The 21,213-nt window shown below is 37.9% G+C and overlaps 1 protein-coding gene across 1 annotated transcript in view; it reads right to left on the bottom strand.

Moving 5' to 3' along the window:
• The window catches only part of MALRD1 (MAM and LDL receptor class A domain containing 1), a 553,710-nt gene that overhangs the window by 306,939 nt on the left and 225,558 nt on the right, over window positions 1-21,213 (bottom strand). Inside the window, exons 25-26 of the mRNA XM_019971898.2 lie at window positions 14,748-14,995; window positions 10,279-10,570 (exon numbers count right to left, since the gene is read on the bottom strand). Coding sequence (XP_019827457.2) covers window positions 10,279-10,570; window positions 14,748-14,995 — 540 coding nt within the window. The remainder of the gene's footprint in view (window positions 1-10,278; window positions 10,571-14,747; window positions 14,996-21,213) is intronic.

The following is a 21,213-nucleotide window of genomic DNA, read 5'->3' as shown; positions in this document are numbered from 1 at the left end:
CTTTATCCAAAATGTATAGATCTTTACACAATATCTGTTCTATTATATCTGAAATTAGAAGAAAGAAAATTTGTAAAATATAGTCATCACTAGCAATAGAGAGACTTGGGACACGAAAAAGAATGGGGCTTGATGGGTACCTTCCTACTAGAGTGAGGAAAATTTTGTTCTACTTGGAACAAACACATTAAAAAAATAGAAGGATTCCATAAAATTTTTTTGTATTAAAGGAAAAAAGGAGAGTTAATTAATGATTATATCCATAAACATGAGACAAGTGTTTGTTTTTTTTCAATAGACACAGGTAGCACAAAAGAAATAAAGTTTTCAGACTTTAAAAGTCCCAGTGCACCCCTGGCCATTCAAATCTGAACCCTCACAAATCCGAGTGTTGCCCAACTGTATCTCATCATGCCTCCTTGAAAACTTACAGTATAGTTCCTTCCAACATAGTTAAAAATATGTTTCTAAAATTCAAATGTTCCATTTTATCGATTTTTAGAGATTTTTAAAGGTTTTCTTTGACGTGGACCATTTAAAAATCTTTACTGAACTTGTGACAGCAATGCTTCTGTTCGGTTTTTGACCTCGCGGCACGTGGGATCTGAGCTCCCTGACTAAGGATTAAACCTGCACCTCCTCATTGAAAGGTGAAGCCTTTCAGCACTGGACCCCAGCGAAGTCCCAGATGTTCTGTTTTAAAATGCTGTATCCATAGCCAATTTCACCTTATTTAAGTGTGAAAAATTATTATGCATTACACAATCTACTCATCTAACCCCAACTAAGTTCTAAAAATGCAAATGAAACACAGAGGAGCACCAATTAAGGTATTATGTTTATCCCTGCAATTATAAGAGTCATAAATTCTTTCAAGCCAATGATGTCTATCATTTTAATTAGTCAGTGTCTGAGTTTTCCTTAGACTAACATTATATGTTTACAGGAACAAACTTAATAGCAAATCCTTCAGTAAGATATAAGAGCACTTTAATAATTTTTTAAAGATTTTTTTTTTTTTGATGTGGACTGGTTAAAGTCTTTATTGAATTTGTTACAGTATTGTTTCTGTTTTTTTTTTTTTGTTTTTTCATTTTGGTTTTTTGACTGAGAGACATGCGGGAATCTTAGCTCCCTGAACAGGGATCGAACCCACATATCCTGCACTGGAAGGCAAAGTCTCAACCACTGGACCAACAGGGAAGTCCCTCTCAATTATTGTTTAAATCTATCACAGAAAACTAGCCAATCTGAGCACACAGACCACAGCCTTGTCTAACTCAATGAAACTAAGCCATGCCATGTGGGGCCACCCAAGATGGTTGGGTCATGGTGGAGAGGTCTGACAGAATGTGGTCCACTGGAGAAGGCAATGGCAAACCACTTCAGTATTCTTGCCTTGAGAACCCCATGAACAGTATGAAAAGGCAAAATGATAGGATACTGAAAGAGGAACTCCCCAGGTTGGTAAGTGCCCAATATGCTACTGGAGATCAGTGGAGAAATAACTCCAGAAAGAATGAAGGGATGGAGCCAGCTACCCAGTTGTGGATGTGACTAGTGATAGAAGCAGGTCCGATGCTGTAAAGAGCAACATAGCATAGGAACCTGGAATGTTAGGTCCATGAATCAAGGCAAATTGAAAGTGGTCAAACAGGAGATGGCAAGAGTGAACATCGACATTCTAGGAATCAGCAAACTAGAATGGACTGGAATAGGTGAATTTAACTCAGATGACCATTATATCTACTACTGTGGGCAGGAATCCCTTAGAAGAAATGGGGTAGCCATCACGGTCAACAAAAGAGTCCAAAATGCAGTACTTGGATGCAATCTCAAAATCGACAGAATGATCTCTGTTCGTTTCCAAGGCAAGCCATTCAATATCACGGTAATCCAAGCCTATGCCCCAACCAGTAACACTGAAGAAGCTGAAGTTGAATGGTTCTATGAAGACCTACAAGACCTTTTAGAACTAACACCCAAAAAAGATGTCCTTTTCATTATAGGAGACTGGAATGCAAAAGTAGGAAGTCAAGAAACACCTGGGGTAACAGGCAAACTTGGCCTTGGAGTACGGAATGAAGCAGGGCAAAGGCTAATAGAGTTTTGCCAAGAGAACATACTGGTCATAGCAAACACCCTCTTCCAACAACACAAGAGAAGACTCTACACATGGACATCACCAGATGGTCAACACCGAAATCTGATTGATTATATTCTTTGCAGCCAAAGATGGAGAAGCTCTATACAGTCAGCAAAAACCAGACTGGGAGCTGACTGTGGCTCAGATCATGAACTCCTTATTGCCAAATTCAGACTTAAATTGAAGAAAGTAGGGAAAACCACTAGACCATTCAGGTATGATCTAAATCAAATCCCTTATGATTATGCAGTGGAAGTCAAAAATAGATTTAAGGGCCTAGATCTGATAGATAGAGTGCCTGATGAACTATGGATGGAGGTTCATGACACTGTACAGGAGACAGGGATCAAGACCATCCCCATGGAAAAGAAATGCAAAAAGGCAAAATGGCTGTCTGAGGAATGGCTGTCTCAGGAGGCCTTACAGATAGCTGTGAAAAGAAGAGAAGCAAAAAGCAAAGGAGAAAAGGAAAGATATAAGCATCTGAATGCAGAGTTCCAAAGAATAGCATGGAGAGATAAGAAAGCTTTCCTCAGCGATCAATGCAAAGAAATAGAGGAAAACAACAGAATGGCGAAGACTAGAGATCTCTTCAAGAAAATCAGAGATACCAAGGGAACATTTCATGCAAAGATGGGCTCGATAAAGGACAGACATGGTATGGACCTAACAGAAGCAGAAGATATTAAGAAGAGGTGGCAAGAATACACAGAACTACACCAAAAAGATCTTCACGACCCAGATAATCACGATGGTGTGATCACTCACCTAGAGGCAGACTTCCTAGAATGTGAAGTCAATTGGGCCTTGGGAAGCATCACGACGAACAAAGGTAGAGGAGGTGAAGGAATTCCAGTTAAGCTATTTCAAATCCTGAAAGATGATGCTGTGAAAGTGCTGCACTCAATATGCCAGCAAATCTGGAAAACTCAGCAGTGGCCACAGGACTGGAAAAGGTCAGTTTTCATTCCAATCTCAAAGAAAGGCAATGCCAAAGAATGCTCAAACTATCGCACAATTGCACTCATCTCACACGCTAGTAAAGTAATACTCAAAATTCTCCAAGCCAGGCTTCAGCAATACATGAACCGTGAACTTCCAGATGTTCAAGCTGGTTTTAGAAAAGGCAGAAGAACCAAGATCAAATTGCCAACATCCGTTGAATCATGGAAAAAGCAAGAGAGTTCCAGAAAAACATCTATTTCTGCTTTATTGACTATGCCAAAGCCTTTGACTGTGTGGATCACAATAAACTGTGGGAAATTCTGAAAGAGATGGGAATACCAGACCACCTGACCTGCATCTTTAGAAACCTATATGCAGGTTAGGAAGCAACAGTTAGAACTGGACATGGAACAACAGACTGGTTCCAAATAGAAAAAGGAGTATGTCAAGGCTGTATATTGTCACCCTGCTTATTTAACTTCTATACAGAGTACATCATGAGAAATGCCGGACTGGAAGAAGCACAAGCTGGAATCAAGATTGCCGGGAGAAATATCAATAACCTCAGGTATGCAGATGACACCACCTTTATGGCAGAAAGTGAAAAGGAACTAAGGAGCCTCTTGATGAAAGTGAAAGAGGAGAGTAAAAAAGTTGGCTTAAAGCTCAACATTCAGAAAACGAAGATCATGGCATCTGGTCCCATCACTTCATGGCAAATAGATGGGGAAACAGTGGAAACAGTGTCAGACTTTGTTTTTTGGGGCTCCAAAATCACTGCAGATGGTGATTTTAGCCGTGAAATTAAAAGATGCTTACTCCTTGGAAGGAAAGTTATGACCCACCTAGATAGCATATTCAAAAGCAGAGACATTACTTTGCCAACAAAGATCCGTCTAGCCAAGGCTATGATTTTTCCGGTGGTCATGTATGGATGTGAGAGTTGGACTGTGAAGAAAACTGAGTGCCAAAGAATTGATGCTTTTGAACTGTGGTTTTGGAGAAGACTCTTGAGAGTCCCTTGGACTGCAAGGAGATCCAACCAGTCCATTCTAAAGGAGATCAGTCCTGGGTGTTCATTGGAAGGACTGATGCTAAAGCTGAAACTCCAATACTTTGGCTACCTCATGCAAAGAACTGACTCATTGAAAACACCCTGATGCTGGGAGGGATTGGGGGCAGGAGGAGAAGGGGATGACAGAGGATGAGATGGCTGGATGGCATCACCAACTCGATGGACATGAGTTTGGGTGAACTCCGGGAGTTGGTGATGGACAGGGAGGCCTGGCGTGCTGCAATTCATGGGGTCTCAAATAGTCGGACACGACTGAGCTACTGAACTGTACTGAACCTCTTCAGAACCAGCTTTTATTGGTTAACATTATAATTTCCTTTCTCTTCTCTTACACTGAAATCTCTTTTGTTTTCACTTTCAATTTTTTTCAACATTTTCTCAATTTCTGGAGGAATTTCTTGTTTAAATTAGACAAAAATATGCACTGAAGAAACACAGTCAGAACAAATGCACAAATGAAATAATATTTTACAGTGTATATACTACTCTCAATTTCCCCTAACCAGAGCAGTGTCTGTGATAAACTTCCTCCGTATGGTCACTGCATGAAATTTTCAAAATCTCATTGTCTATTGACTGTATTTAGAACAGAACTTGAGATTTTTCCTATACAATATGTTGCTTAAACAGTATTCTCAGTTTTGCGTAATCCAAATATAATTTCCAGTATAAATATTGCCCCCCCTAAAAAAATAACAATTAAAAAACCAGAGTGAAATATAGGCATTCCATGAATTTGAGTACCAAAAATCAACAGATATTTTACCGGGAAAATATTAACTTGGAAAACACTGGGTGGAGTAAGCTTGTACATTTAAAATGAACTTTCCTCTGCCCCCACCCACATCATATGCAACTCATCAACTTCCTTGAATTATAGGACCACTTCTTTCGTCTTCATTGTTTATTATGAATAATAAATGAACAACTAGAGAATTTAGCAATTTAGCGGCTTTTGTGAGAGCAAATTCTTTGAAGAAAATAGGAGGGTCAGAGGAAATCTGAATTTTTAAGCAATGAATGGAACATGAAGAAGAAAAAATAACAACTATACAACATGCTTTTAGGAAATTTCAACTTATGCACACTTTAATCTCCCCAACAGGGAGAGAACTGCTAGAAAAAAGGGAGAGGTACTGAACACTGACTGTATGCCAGTGGTTGCTTAAAACATTCTATATATTATTATCTCCACTATTTTTCAGATGACTTAGATTCCAATAGCTCTATTTTTATGGACAAGAAAGATAAGAATTAGAGAGGTTAAGTAGATCAGGTGACACCTTATAAGTAGTAAGCATTACAAAAGTCCAAATTCATCTTTTTAAACCCCAAACACATGCACTTAGAACTAAACCCTGTGTACAGGGTTCACCAAATTACAGAGCAAAGGATAATCAGCCAGATTTCCCAGCAGAGGACTCTGAGTTGCTATGCCAGCATTCTCATCAGTAGGTACGAGCCTTTTAAACTCCCCCAGGTATTTCAAGGAAATACTTGACATCAAAGAGAAGCTAATCCATTCACGCTCCATTGTCTTATACATTTTTTTTTTTTTTTTGCCTTTTTTAAACTTTTCATTTTATACTGGAGTATAGCTGATTGATTAAGAATGTTGTGATAGTTTTAGGGGCACAGCAGAGTGACTCAGCCATACACATGGATCTGTTCTCCCCCAAAATTCCCCTTCCACCAAGGCTGCCACATCACATTGATACCAGACTTCCCCGTGCTATACAGTAGGTCCCTGATGGTTATCCATTTGAAATTTGGCAATGTGTACACATCGACCTCAAACTCCCTTACACATATTTTTCAAGCAAAAGTTAACTGTCATGTTAAAACATAATTGTTTTATGACTCATATCTATAAATTACTTAAAACACATATGTGCATACATACACAAATTAAGACTTGGTCTCTGTCCTTATTATAATTAAAATTTTTATTAAATATCGGTCAATAACACAGAATATGATAGTGGCTGAATCTCCATACAGACATTTAAAAGAGGAATCTTGGTTGTCTTTTTCTTATTAAAATTCATTAAACAATTATTTTTCTCCATCATCATTTAGCAATTAACAAAATTGCCATCGAAATAAGCTTTTAAATATAACTTCTAAAGACTCAATAATAACCCCCTAATATTACTTTTGCTAATAAAGCTCTGGTTCTTATTTGACTGATTAGAATCACTAATTCCAGATTCAGTTCAATTGCATCTTCCTAAATATATATGTTTTGCCTCCTCTTGTCTTTTTCTATTTTAAGACGTCCTTGACGGAATTATTAGCCTACGCCCATGAATATAGATGAAAAGTGTGCATGAACTAAAGTCACTTTCAGAAGTTTAGTGGATATAGCCACTGCCTGAATATCATTTATCCTTCATTTATCTGTGAAAGTTCCAGGTTAAGTGTTTTTGCAGTACTGAGACATTGAGAAACATTTCAAAGATACACACACATTCTTCATGACAAATCAAAATTACTAAAGAGGTTTTCAATAAATAATAGATTGAATGATTACCATGTAATATAAAATAATTATATGCTTGTGATCTCTGCAAGAGAGAAAACTTTGCTAAAACATTTGGTAGAAATATATTCTTAATAAAATGCAAATAATGGAGGTTCACACTCAAATGTCTATACCATCTAAGGAATACTGGTAAGGTGCTCAAAATATCAGATAATGTAAAATGATATAGTTTTTACTGAATACATGCCAAACAAGAGAATATACCAAAAATGAGACTAGGTAAATCATATAGGTGATTGCGTGTTTGCGTGCTAAGTCGCTTCAGTCATATCCAACTCTTTGTGACCCCATGGACTGTAGCCCACCAGGCTCCTCTGTCCATGGGATTCTCCAGGCAAGAATACTACAGTGGGTTGCCATTCCCTTCTCCAGGGATCTTCCCAACCCAGGAATCAAACCCGCATCTCTTGTATCTCCTGCATTGGCAGGTGGATTCTTCACCTTAGCACCACCTGGGAAGCCCATATAGGTGATTACCTTTTTATTTTAAGAACTTAAGAAATAGGTTCTCTTTGAATAACAGATGAGGAATTTGGGTTTCAGAGAAGTTGTACAGCACATAGCTAGTAAGAAGAATGTCTGAAATTAGTACCTACTTCACTAGAACATGGTACCTACCCGTGCTTCCCCATTTAGCCTAGGGGTATATTTTGCTTCTGTTTAAATAAGAATAGAACTGAAATTCTTTGGAATTCACAAACTGGACCCCAAATAATGGAACCCAATTGTCAGACTTATATAAAAGTGCCCTACAGTATCTACTTCATCTCCTGTGCACTGGGATAGAATGAGTGGCTATCAAGCAATCAAAATGTGGCTAATCCAAATTGAGATGGGTTGTAGTTGTAAAATAAATACACACTGGATTTTAAAGGCTAAATCTGAAAATAAGAATATAAAATACTTCATTATTATCTTACATAGCTTTTGTGTTAAAAATGATAATACTTGGGGCATATTGAGTTAATTCAGGGTTCAGTCGTGATTCAGGGTAGTTCAGTCCATAAAGAATCTGCCTGCATTGCAGGAGATCCAGGTTCAATTCCTGGGTTGGGAAGACCCCTGGAGAAGGAAATGGCAAAATATATTCTAAAAATTAATTCTGCTTTTTCTAAACATAACTTCTAGCATATATAAATTACACAAGTAGCTTACATTAGTGGCTTGCATTATACTTCTGTTAAAAGTTCATGATATTGCTGAATTCTCTTGCACCAACTTTCATGAAGACTAATAAAAAGCAGTTTGGCTTTTTAAAAATTTGTCCAGGACACTCCCCCAAATATGTTTAAACACATATATACACAACAGTATATATACTCTCTACTGGCACTTTATTATATCTAGCCTAATTTTGAGATGGTTTTCCTATTCTACCCTACCACAATGAGATATTCTTAAAAGCAGAGCCTCAATTTCTATTCACCAAAAATTTTAATAGAATATCTCCAATAGCATCAGGATATACAAAGAACTCTAGTGATATTAATCAGATCATATCAGTCGCTCAGTCATGTCCGACTCTTTGCGACCCCATGAATCGCAGCACACCAGGCCTCCCTGTCCATCACCAACTTCCGGAGTTCACCCAGACTCATGTCCATTGAGTCAGTGATGCCATCCAGCCATCTCATCCTCTGTCGTCCCCTTCTCCTCCTTCCCCCAATCCCTCCCAGCATCAGAGTCTTTTCCAATGAGTCAACTCTTCGCATGAGGTGGCCAAAGTACTGGAGTTTCAGCTTTAGCATCATTCCTTCCAAAGAAACCACAGGGCTGATCTCCTTCAGAATGGTATGCACCCTTAATTTTATAATTAATATATAATCTATACCACTTTTTACATACTTTAAACTTTTCCTTTTGGAAGCCTTGTCATTTTTGTTTAAGAAACTTCATTCCAGATTTCATAGGTTTAAGAATTTAAAATTCCCAATGAGATTGGTTTGTTCCTCTGACATCCCACTTAGTAGCTGTTCATTGAAGTTTAAAGTGGTTCTACATAAAACTTTTGCTCTCTCGTTACTTGGATGCTATGAGATTACTTTTTATTATGATCAAACATTTACTATTTAAAAGGTCAGATCTGGACAAAAGCTAGTATAGCTGTCATCAGATTTGCTACAGAGAAAGAAGGTGAAGCTTTTCTCAAGAAGTAGATTATTCTGAGGTATCTGAAATGCTTTTACATTTCACTCTCATTAGTATCTAGGCTTCCGTGATGGCTCAGCTGGTAAAGAATCCGCTTGCAATGTGGGAGACCTGCTGCATTCGATCCCTGGTTTGGGAAGATCCCCTGGAGAAGGGAAAGGCTACCCACTCCAGTATTCTGGCCTGGAGAATTCCATGGACTGTATAGTCCATGGGGTTGCAAAGAGTCGGACACAACTGAGCAACTTTAACTTTCACTTGTTAGTATATATATCCCTCAACACAATTTTGAAATGTTTGTTTTCCTCTGTACCATTCCATACTGTGCTGGAAACTTCAAGCAAACATCCTGACTTAATTATGTGTCAGTGGGGAAACAGTTATCTAGAAACATAATCTGTGAAACGAATGAGGAAGTCAAGGCAGAAATGGCACGGTTCCCCATTCCACCCACCATGTTAAGTCAGCACAAATAAATTAGTTCATTCTTCTTAAAGCACTTTTGTTTCTTATTTAAAATATGTAATTTATATACAAAAGGAATGGCATTTTTATTTTCTTCTCCAAACTCATGGTTTAAATATTAATATATATCATGTTATCAATTGATAAAATTTGTTCTTTTGCTTTCTTAACACTATATACTGTATTTATTTTCATCTAATACCTCTAATATATTATAGGGATTAATGCTATTTAATATTTCCACATCTTATAACACTGCCAATTTATGTATTATATTGGACATCTATCAAGTCAACATTTTAATCTAATTATTAAGAAAAATTACCCAAATATTTTTAGGTGAATGGATGGACATAGTCAATCATCTAAATGACTTAAATATATAAATTCAACCATTCAAATGAATGAGTGAGTGAGTGTTAGTCGGTCAGTCATATCTGACTCTTTGCGACTCCATGGACTATATAACCCACCATGTCCATGGCTCCTCTGTCCATGGAATTCTCCAGGCAAGAATATTGGAGTGGGTTGCCATTCCCTTCAAATGAATAAAGTATTTGTCTGAAGAGAATAAAGTATATAAAATAACCACACTAACATCTAATTAAAATGGAATAAATCTGTTCTTGAAATTCTTACATTTTATTAAGAGTGAATGATATTTATTTCGGATTGAAATCTGAATCAAACTGAAAACAAAGGAGCCTTATTTTATTGATCTAAGAAGATACTGACTAAACTAAGAACTCAGGAATTGGTAAATACACCAAAGCTTGGAGATAAAATTCGAAGACAAGTTTATGAGTAAAGGCTTGAAAGATAAGATTTTAGATTCAAAAAGATTTTTCCTTATGAAAAGAATAATTTACTAGGTGTTTAGGTCACTTCTTTTCCATTTCCTTCCTTCCCACCTACCACTCTGTAAACACACAAACTAAATAAATCAAAATGTACCTGTCGGAAGAGGCACTGCGAGTTCTTCTTTCATGGAGTGATGGGAAGATAGACAGTTCTTTGTAAGCACAATGTCATCCAGTGCTATATCACCACGGTGGCCCTTCCCAACTCGGCCTTCAAATTTGAGTTGGAAGTCCTCATCACCAGACAGGGCTAGCTCTTTCCGCTGCCAGAAATTGCCTTGTTCTACAGTGAGGTTAAGCAGGACCTTCGTTTGGTTTGAGACTGATACCTGGATCAAGGTGAGCGCTCCAATGCCATGTCCATACATGTGATAATGAAAAATTATCTGCAACCAAAAATAGAAATATTATAAATGATTAGTACAGTTAATTTCACCTTATTTTCAATTATATCATGCTGTCCTCTCTTTTCTTAAGAGATTCTGGAAGAAAAAATAGGTCTGTATGTTCTATTGCTTAGTGAATACTCTATCAATGAACGAAGTTAGTCTAGCCTTAAATCATATGCTGCAAAACATGGAATGTAGTACAATAAGGACCAAGCAGGAATTTAGTTGAAAAAATGAGTGGCGTTTACTTCCTTTTTGTGACTTATAAAAGTAGGATTCCTCCACAAACTCTTAAAATCTGCTGTCAAAGGGATACAAATATCATTAAAAAGTGCTATATTATATAGAAAAACTTTTCATGATTAAGAAACATCAGGTACTAAAGAAAATAATTTCCATCTCATGAAACTTAAATCATTTTCTTCAAAACAGCAGAGTACTTGATTGCTTATTCCACCACATTCTTAAACTTGAAACACATTTTCAGTTCTTCAAGGTCCTCAGGGCTCTACTACTATACATAGCAAAACCACCAGAATAGCAATTTCTAAATTTTACTTGAAATGTTTCAGGAGAGTAGACTTGAGTTTTACCCCCAAGTAAAAATTAATATGAGTATTTCCAAGGATTAACATTTCAATGTTTCAAATATGGAGTTTACCAGATTTTTGGTGATTAAAACACTGGTGGAGAAAATTAGGGGAAATTCTAAAAAAGAGAAGCGTATGAGTTAGGAACAGTAGGGACTCAGAGTTTTTAAGCTTTGGGCTTGTCATTTTTAGGAGTGGGGGAAAACTAATGGGGGGTGATCTTCATGCAGGAAAATAACATTTTAGAAACACTGGCACTCATGGATATTATAGTCTAGAGAAGGGAAATGAATGTGTTTAAAGGGTAAAGAATGTGATTAAACAATATACATAATGCATACTTTCAAACAGCATCAAGAGGTAAGCTCTGTGAAGTCAATCTATGCAAATTTCCTAGCTGATGAATAATACCCAAACTTCAGCTATTACTCTATGATCCAAAAATGTTTATTCTATTGATTAACCCATTAATGTAGGAAAACATGAACTCTGTGACCACTGTGGCTTGTTCTGGGAGGACTGGTCAAACCTGAGTGGCACAAAGTGAGAAACAAAAAGTGTCTGACCGGGATTGACATGTATGCACCATTGACACCATGTATAAAATAGGTAACTAACGAGAACCTACTGTGCAGCCCAGGGAACTCTACCCAATGCTCTGTATGACCTAAAGAGGAAGAAAATCAAAAAAAGGAGGGGATAGACGTATATGTAGAGCTGATTCCAGGGGCTCCCCTGGTGGCTCAGTGGTAAACAAATCCACCTGCCAATTCAGGAGACATGGTTTCAATCCCTGGGTCGCAAAGATCCTCTGGGGAAAGAAATGGCAATCCACTCCGATATTTTTGACTGAGAAATCTCATGAAGAGGAGCCATGAGGCTGCAAAAGAGTCTGACATGACTTAGCAACTAAATAACAACAGAGCTGATTCACTTTGCTGTACAGCAGAAAACTAACACAATAATGTAAAGCAACTATATTCCATTAAAAATTAATTTTAAAAAAGGGTCTGAGGCCAGCTTCTTGAGCAGTGTCAAAAGGCAAGAAAGGAAACTATCCAACAGGCAATAGCACACATCTGTCTGGAGCCCCTGCAGTCATACACATGGTCTTCCCAGTATCCTGCCTTGTTCTGTCTTATTTGAACAGAAAGCATAAAGCATATGTTTTATGCCACACAAACACTTCTGTATCTTCTTGAGGCCATTTTCTGAATGATACCATTGGGTTAACATGCAAACAAACATCTAAACACAAGCACTCCATTTCTACAGAGAATACTTGATGACAATGTAACCTAATCACAGGGCAACATGAGCAAATAAAAATCTGTCTAGTACTGAATTCTTTTAAGGAGGCATCTTCACCAGAATTTCAGTTACTCTCTACACTCATCAATCTATGTCTGCATACTTCTCTGTATTCCATCCATCCCTCAGAAGGGAGAAAATTCTCCAATTTGATTTTTTTCTGCCTGAAGGTATTCCACAAGGTCAAGTGACAGAAAGGATTTTCATGAAAGTTTAGGAGGTCATTTCTGCTCACTTGATAAACAAATTTTTTATATCTGAGAGTCCCAATCATTTCCAGCATGACTTTTCCTTACTACTTTGTATACAATCTATATCATAAATATTGATAAAATGAACTATTCATCATTAATTTTTTGACATTTCTCCTAGGCATACTTCATTATTCTCACACAGATGTTTAAACAGTGGGAACTATAGTTCTGGGACCAGGCAAAAATAGAGATAAATGAAACCCTTGGTTACTACAGTATGAAAAAAAGAATCTATTGAACATTCTTAGAGGAAGTCTAAATAGAAAAGCTAAGAAGTCTTCTTTCTGTTGTCTTCCAAATTACTCGATACTTTCTTGAAAATAAAACCCCAGAAAACCGGGTTTGTATATGTTTTGTCTGTATCTATAAATCTGTATATTCACAGATATTCTGAAATGAGAAAATCAGTTCTAGTCTTGGAAAGTTAATTAAAAATTAAACATGCAGTATATAAAATTTCAGTTTGACTTCTTTGCCTCTCTAAAACTCAATGTTTGCCAAACTAATTAAAGTTTAATTGTGTATTTTTTCATTACATCCATTCTGGACTGCTGAGTTATGTCTCTCAAACTTTGATCATGTCACTTTCTTGCAGAAAATCTATCAAATGTGCCTAAAGAGAGAAGAGAGATATTATTCTGAGTGTTAAACTATGAAATCAACTTAAGCTGAGACAGAAAAGCTCCTAAGACAAGCTAAAGATTTAACATGACTGGGGCAGTGGTAGGATGTGAAGGCTGGTCAGTATAAAACAGGAACAAACACCTTGTAGTAACTACAGGTTCAGCTGGAAAGCCCATGATCGAAGATTTAACATGCCTCCTTCTGGAGTTAGGGCTCTCTGTGTTGTGGAAAGAAATATACAAGAATATGACAATCTGAAGATAATAAAGATTTAAATCATGCCTCCCAGTTTAATTCTTTGATCAGCTAGCAACTTTCTGGATATAATTTGTTTTCTTTACAGTGCTCAGACATTGAGGAATATACCAGTCCAAATACATGTGTTCACAGCTATGGAGACTGTATTTTTTGTCATAAATATAAAGGGCACATTTATTCACACACTAACTTCTTATAAAAAGATGCCATGAAGTCATTTCTGAGTGCTTAATTTATATGTAAAGCTAAATTTAGCTCCCAGCCTAGCTGGCTCAAATCCCCTGGGGAATAAAAACAATCACGCAAATAATAAAGGAAAGTGAAGGATCTTCCAAATGCATAGTCATCATATGAAGATCCAAACAACTCTACTTATATTTTTAACACTCTATAAACATTTTCTTCAAATTTCCACAGGATAATGGCCAAACCATTTTTTCCTAATCTAGAAATTCTACATTTTAAAGTGTCAACTTCAGTCTTTAATTTTCCGTGAAGATGTCCAACCATTTTATCATGGTGTCAACTGTGACTAATATTAGTTCTTGGAAATATTTAACTATTTTACACTATTTCTCGCTGTTTATTTCTCTTCCTTATGATGAAATTCCAATAATTCCAATGAGTGCCAAGTTCCCTGAGTGGACACAACCAATATTTCACTTTGTTCTAGGTGGTTCGGACAGTAAAGAATCTGCCTGCAATGCAGAGACACATGTTCAGTCCCTGGGTTGGGAAGATCCCCTGGAGAAGGAAACGGCAACCCAATCCAGTATTCTTGCCTGGAGAATTCCATGGACAGGAGTCTGGTGGGTTACAGTCCACGGGGTTGCAAAGAGTTGGACACAACTGAGTGACTAACACTTTCTTTCACTTTCACCCATAGTTACGGATAATAACCATGACATTTTCCCAATGGATTCCAAGATTCTTTGTCTATGGAACTTATCCATAGGATAAATTCTTCCAACAGTTCTAACAAACCTTCCCTTTCATCTTCACTTTCTGCCGCTCACAAAATTCCAAGTTGAGTGCATTCAAAGTCACTTTTTGGTCTGGTTCTGGCCATTCTGTTTTCTGTTTTTGACTCTATCAGAAGTTGCTTATAACATTTCTGTTTTAATTTTTTCTCCATACCTTACAGTTTTTGCTTCTCCAGCTTATGACTGGACTTGAAATTCTGGCTGCCCTCATGGGCTGCTGAGGGAACAAGCTCTTTATAAAGATGTAATGGCCAGATGAATTTCCCAAGGTGTGGTCAGCCGCTGGCTCTGTGCCTGTAGCAGGGACATTGCTCGCCTTCAGATTCCAGTCAAAGTCATCATCCTGCTCCTGCTCCCAGGAACAAAGATCAAACTCAAAGTCACAGCGCCCCCTGGAGGCACCTGGAAAACATTTTCCAATTTATGGTGGAGAGAAAAAGGAAATCAGCCGATAAAGCATGCAATCCAAAATCACATTTTATAAAGCACTCTCATGTCTAGGGACCTTTGAACTTGCTCCTCTCTCTGCCAGGATTCCTTCCCAAATGTCCACATGACCTTCCCACTCATTTCTATCAGATCTGTATTTGAATATCACCTTGTCAGTGGATCCTTATTTACTGGTGTATCTAAAATCTCCTATACTCAACTCTTTCCTGCTTCAGTTCTTTATTTTTATTGTTGGCACTTTCCTAATATATCATATCTTTACCTATTTATTTTATTTTTTTGGTCTTCCCTCACTCTTCACTCATCAGAATGCATGTTTCATGAAGGAGAGAATTTGCTCAGTTTTGTTCATTGTTATTTTCCCAGTGCCTGGCAAAAAACTGCTTAATTTGCTGAATAAATAAATGAAGTTTAAAAAGAGAAAAAAAAATTATAGTAATCTTATGTAAGCTTTTATAAAGAGAATGAATAAACAACAAGGTCCTATTGTATAGCATGAGGATTATATTCAATATTATATGATAAACTATAATGGCAAAGAAATACAAAAAATAATGTGTATATATATATATGTATAAACTGAATCGCTTTGCTGTACAGCAGTAATTGACACAACATTGTAAATCAACTATACTTCAATTGAAAAATACCAAAAAAATTACAGTAATCCTGCTACATCATGCAATATTCAAAACCTACCAATATTATCCTTACAGAAATATTAAAATAGAATATTTTAGTTTGTTACACACAGATACATAACAAGCTAATGACTTACATAAGTTTATTCCTTCACCAATCTGGTCCCAGGGTCAAAATGCATGGGAAAATGTTAGTATTATACACCTTTTCTCCTCCAAACCCCTATTTGATCAAAGTAACTTATTTCTTCTCTCTTCTCCTCTTTGCTTCTCAGCTCTTGGTAGGGAATTTAGGAAGTTCATTATTTTTCAACACAGTTTGGCATGGGAAATACTGCCTGAAGCAAAAATTACTAATCATCATAATTATTTTTTTAATGTATACTCATTTCAGAGGTAATAAAATTGTGAAATGAAAAAGTAAGGCTAAAACTGCAATGATTTATTATAATAAGTCACAGAAACTAAATCTGTTATTTAATACCAACTATCTCTCAGGTATTCTAAAAATATTTATTATTAACATTGCTTAAGTTTTTCTTTCATTTCCAGAACAGTAAAAATTATTGAGTTCGACTATGTCCGTATTGGTTTTCTGCCTGCCAAATCTATGCATCTCTGACGGTTGCTGTTGTTCAGTCACTCTCATGTCCAACTTTTCCATGACCCCATGGGCTGCAGCACTCCAGCCTTGATTTCTATTTTCTTCTTTTTAAAAATAAGGCTATCCTTTTTTTTTTTTCTTCTTCTTCTTCTTCTTTTTTTGCTTTTTTCTGGTTGCCCTAGAGTCTACATTATACATTTGCAACTAATCCAAGACAACTTTTAAATAACAGTATACTACTTCAAGGGTGGTGTGAATAGCTTATAAGAACAAAATAATCCTAATTCCTCATTTTCATTCCTTGTATTACTGCTGTCATTAATTTCACAAAGATAAGCACATGTATTGGAAAAGGAAATGGCAACCCACTCCAGTATTCTTGCCTGGGCAATCCCATGGACAGAGGAGCCTGGAGGGCTACAGTCCATGGGATCACAAAGAATCAGACATGACTTCGTGATTAAACAACAAAGTATATGTATATATACACACACACATACATATATATAGATATACACAAGAAATACATAAGCATATGTAATACATTGTTGCTTTTTATTATTTTGAACAAACTATCTGTTATAAGAAAAAAAATGTTTTTTATTTTACCTTCACTTATTGCTCCTCTGATACTCCTTTCTTTATATAGCTCTGAATTTCAGATCATTTTTTTCTCTCAAAAAGTTAGTTTAACATTTCTTGCAAGGCAAGTCTACTAGCAACAGATGCTCTTATTGTTTGTCTGAGAAAGTCTATAGCTTCCTCATATTTAAAGGATAAATTCACAGGGTACAGAACTCTACATCAGTTTTTTTTTTTCCTTACAACACTTTAAATGTCATTCCACTTTCTTCTATCTTGCATTGTTTCTGCAGAGAAGTTGGATGTAATTTTTACCTTTATTTGTGTATAAGTAAGGTATTTTTCCCTCTGACTTCCTTCAGAAATTTTACTTTACCGTTGACTTTCTGTAATGTTAAAAGTTAAGCCCACATGTAGATTTTTTTTTGGCATTTATCCAGAATCATATTTCCTGAGCTTCCTGTATCTGTGATTTTTATGTGCCATAGGTTTGGCAAAATTCTCAGTCATTATTGCTTCAAACATTTCTTCTGCTCCTTTCTTTCCTCTCCCTTAGATATTCCTATCAGTCACATCTTTGATAGTTGTCCCATAGTCCCCCAATATTCTGTTCTGTTTTTCTCAGTCTTCATTCATTTGCTTTTCAGTTTTGGAGACTTCTATTAATATACCCTCTAGCTCAGATCTCTCTCCTTAGCCACATTCAGGCTACTATTCAATTAATCAAGACACCATTTCTGTTACAGTGTTTTTAATCGAAATCATTTCTTTTTGGTTCTTTATTAGGATTACATCTGTTCTTCTTGCATGCTGTTTTACCTACCAGAGGCCTTAGAATATAAATCATAATTGTTTTAAATTCTTAGTCTGATAATTCCAACATCCCTGTCATGTCTAGTTGTGATGCTTGTTCTGTTTCTTCAGATTCTATTTTTGCCTTGTAGAATGCCTTGTAATTTTTTCTTGATAGCCAGACATGATGTACCAGGTAAAAGGAACTGTTGTAAGTAGGCCTTGAGATTCCCTGGTGGCTGAGATGTAGAGTCTGCCTGCAATGCGGGAGACCTGGGTTCGATCCCTCTGTCAGGAAGATCCCCTGGAGAAGGAAATGGCAATCCACTCCTGTGTTCTTGCCTGGAAAATCCCACGGGCAGAGGAGCCTGTCAGGCTACAGTCCGTGGGCTTGCAAAGAGTCAGATACGACTGAGCGACTTCACTTTCACAGAAGTAGGCCTTTAGCAATGTGGTGGTGAGTATGGGGGGAGGGAGAGTGTTCTATGGTCTTATACTTGGGTCTGTTTTAGTGAACCCATGCCTCAGGACTGAACTTCACCACTGTTCTCAGGATTTCTTCCCCCCTCACTTCTTAGGTGAAACAGGATTCCTAGAGGAAGCTAGCATTATTTCCCCTCCTCCTATAAGTTAAGCTCTGATAACACCCTAGCAATACAGGCTCTGGTTAACTAATAATACCTTCCCCCAATGACATGATTTGTGAGGAAGAATCGAGTGCTTTGGTGAATTTCAGAACGGTTCCTTTATCCCTCCTCCTGCTGGAAGAAGGAGGGGATTCTTTTTTCTCCAATATTTAACATGGGAACCTGGTTGAACTTCTGGAGATAAATCTCACAGTACTGGGTGGGGGAGGGGGGGTTGGAACATGCCTTATGACTGTGTTCCCCTTTAGTTTTTAACACTCAGGCTTGGCCACATTGAGCCTTCAGAAACTCATCAATATCACTCAGGTTTTCCTACCCTAGAAACTGATTTCTGAAGTGGCTACTGCTTGCAAGTCTCTACTCTGATAAATTCTGACCCTCTGTACAGACTGCCTATCTTTCCAATCTTGAGGACAGCCTTTGTGCTATGTCCTCCCCTCTCTTATGGATGCAAGTGAAGTGAAGTGATACTGTCACCCTGCTTATTTAACTTATATGCAGAGTACATCATGAGAAACACTGGGCTAGATGAAGCACAAGCTGGAATCAAGGTTGCTGGGAGAAATATCAATAACCTCATACATGCAGATGACACCACCCTTATGGCAGAAAGTGAAGAAGAACTTAGGAGCCTCTTGATGAAAGTGAGAGTTTAAAAAATTGGCTTAAAACTCAACATTCAGAAAAGTAAGATCATGGCATCTGGCCCAATCACTTCATGGCAAATAGATGGGGAAACAGTGGAAACAGCAGCTGACTTTATTTTCTGGGGCTCCAAAATCACTGCAGATGGTGACTGCAGCCATGAAATTAAAAGACGTGTGCTCCTTAGAAGAAAAGTTATGACCAACACAGACAGCATATTAAAAAGCAGAGACATTACTTTGCCAACAAAGGTCCGTCTAGTCAAAGCTATGGTTTTTCCAGTAGTTGTGTACAGATGTGAGAGTTGGACTATAAAGAAAGCTGAATGCTGAAGAATTGATGCTTTTGAACTGTGGTGTTGGAGAAGACTCTTCAGAATCCCTTGGACTGCAAGGAGATCCAACCAGTCCATCCTAAAGGAAATCAGTCCTGAAAATTCATTGGAAGGACTGATTTGAAGCTGAAACTCCAATACTTTGGCCATCTGATGTGAAGAACTGACTCATTTGAAAGACCCTGATGCTGGGAAAGATTGAAGGCAGGAGGAAAAGGGGACAGCAGAGGTTGAGATGGTTGGATGGCATCACCGACTTAATTGACATGAGTTTGAGTAAACTGCAGGAGATGGTGATGGACAGGGAGGCCTGGCGTGCTGCAGTCCATGGGGTCACAAAAAGTCAGACACGACTGAGTGACTGACCTAAAGTGAAGTGAAAGTTGCTCAGTCGTGTCCCACTCTTTGCAACACCATGGACTATACAGTCCATAGAATTCTCCAGACCAAAATACTAGAGTGGGTAGCCTTTCCCTTCGCCAGGGGATCTTCCCAACCCAGGGATTGAACCCAGGTTTCCCACATTGCAGGCAGATTCTTTACCAGCTGAGACACAAGGGAAGCCCAAGAATACTGGAGTGGGTAGCCTATCCCTTCTCCAGAGGATATTCCTGACTGAAGAATCAAACCAGGTCTCCTGCACTGCAGGCAGGTTATTTACCAACTGAGCTATCGGGGAAGCCCTACGGATGCAAGAAAAGTTGTTCATTTTTCATTCTGTTCAGACTTTTACTTGTTATTAAGACAATAGGTTGCTGGCAATTTCTGAGCTCCTCACATACAGAACCAGATAGTGGAAATTACACTAATACCTTTTTACAATTTTGCTGCTAAATGATAAAGAAGGCTGACACCGAAGAATTGATGCTTTTGAACTGTGGTGCTGCAGAAGACTCTTGAGAGTCCCTTGGACAGCAAGGAAGTCAAATCAGTCAATTCTAAAGGAAATCAACTCTGAATATTCATTGGAAGGACTGATGCTGAAGCTGAAGCTCCAATACTTTGGCCACCTGATGTGAAGAGCTGACTTGTTGGAAAAGACCCTAATGCTGGGAAAAACTGAAGGCAGGAGGAGGAGGAGATGACAGATGATTGGATGGCATCACTGACTCAATGGACATGAGCTTGAGCAAGCTCCAGGACACAGTGAGGGACAGGGAAGCCTGATGTGCTGCTGTCCATGGGGTCACAAGAGTCAGACATGACTGAGCAACTGAACAACAACAAAACAATAGGTTGTCAGCAATTTCTGAGCTCCTCACATACAGAACCAGATACTGGGAATACATAAACACCTTTTTACAATTCTTCTGGTAAATGATAACACTAACAATGTTAGTAAAGTTGTTATAAAACTGAGAATGTATTCAGTTCGGTTTAGCTCAGTCGCTCAGTTGTGCCCAACTCTTTGCAACCCCATGAATCGCAGCACGCCAGGCCTCCCTGTCCATCACCAACTCCCGGAGTTCACTCAGACTCACATCCATCGAGTCAGTGATGCCATCCAGCCATCTCATCCTCTGTCGTCCCCTTCTCCCCCTGCCCCCAATCCCTCCCAGCATCAGAGTCTTTTCCAGTGAGTCAACTCTTCGCATGAGGTGGCCAAAGTACTGGAGTTTCAGCTTCAGCATCATTCCCTCCAAAGCAATCCCAGGGCTCATCTCTTTCAGAATGGACTGGTTGGATCTCCTTGCAGTCCAAGGGACTCACAAGAGTCTTCTCCAACACCACAGTTCAAAAGAATCAATTCTTCGGCGCTCAGCCTTCTTCACAGTCCAACTCTCACATCCATACATGACCACAGGAAAAACCATAGCCTTGACTAGACGGACCTTTGTTGGTAAAGTAATGTCAACAAAGAGAATGTATTAGTAAGGGCAATATCTTATAAACATACGTTTAGGACACTTTTCACATTATTTAAA

Source organism: Bos indicus, chromosome 13 (genome assembly GCF_029378745.1).
Source record: "Bos indicus isolate NIAB-ARS_2022 breed Sahiwal x Tharparkar chromosome 13, NIAB-ARS_B.indTharparkar_mat_pri_1.0, whole genome shotgun sequence".
NCBI lineage: Eukaryota > Metazoa > Chordata > Mammalia > Artiodactyla > Bovidae > Bos > Bos indicus.
Note: the sequence above shows the minus strand (reverse complement) of the source record. Positions and strands in the feature narration are given on the sequence as shown.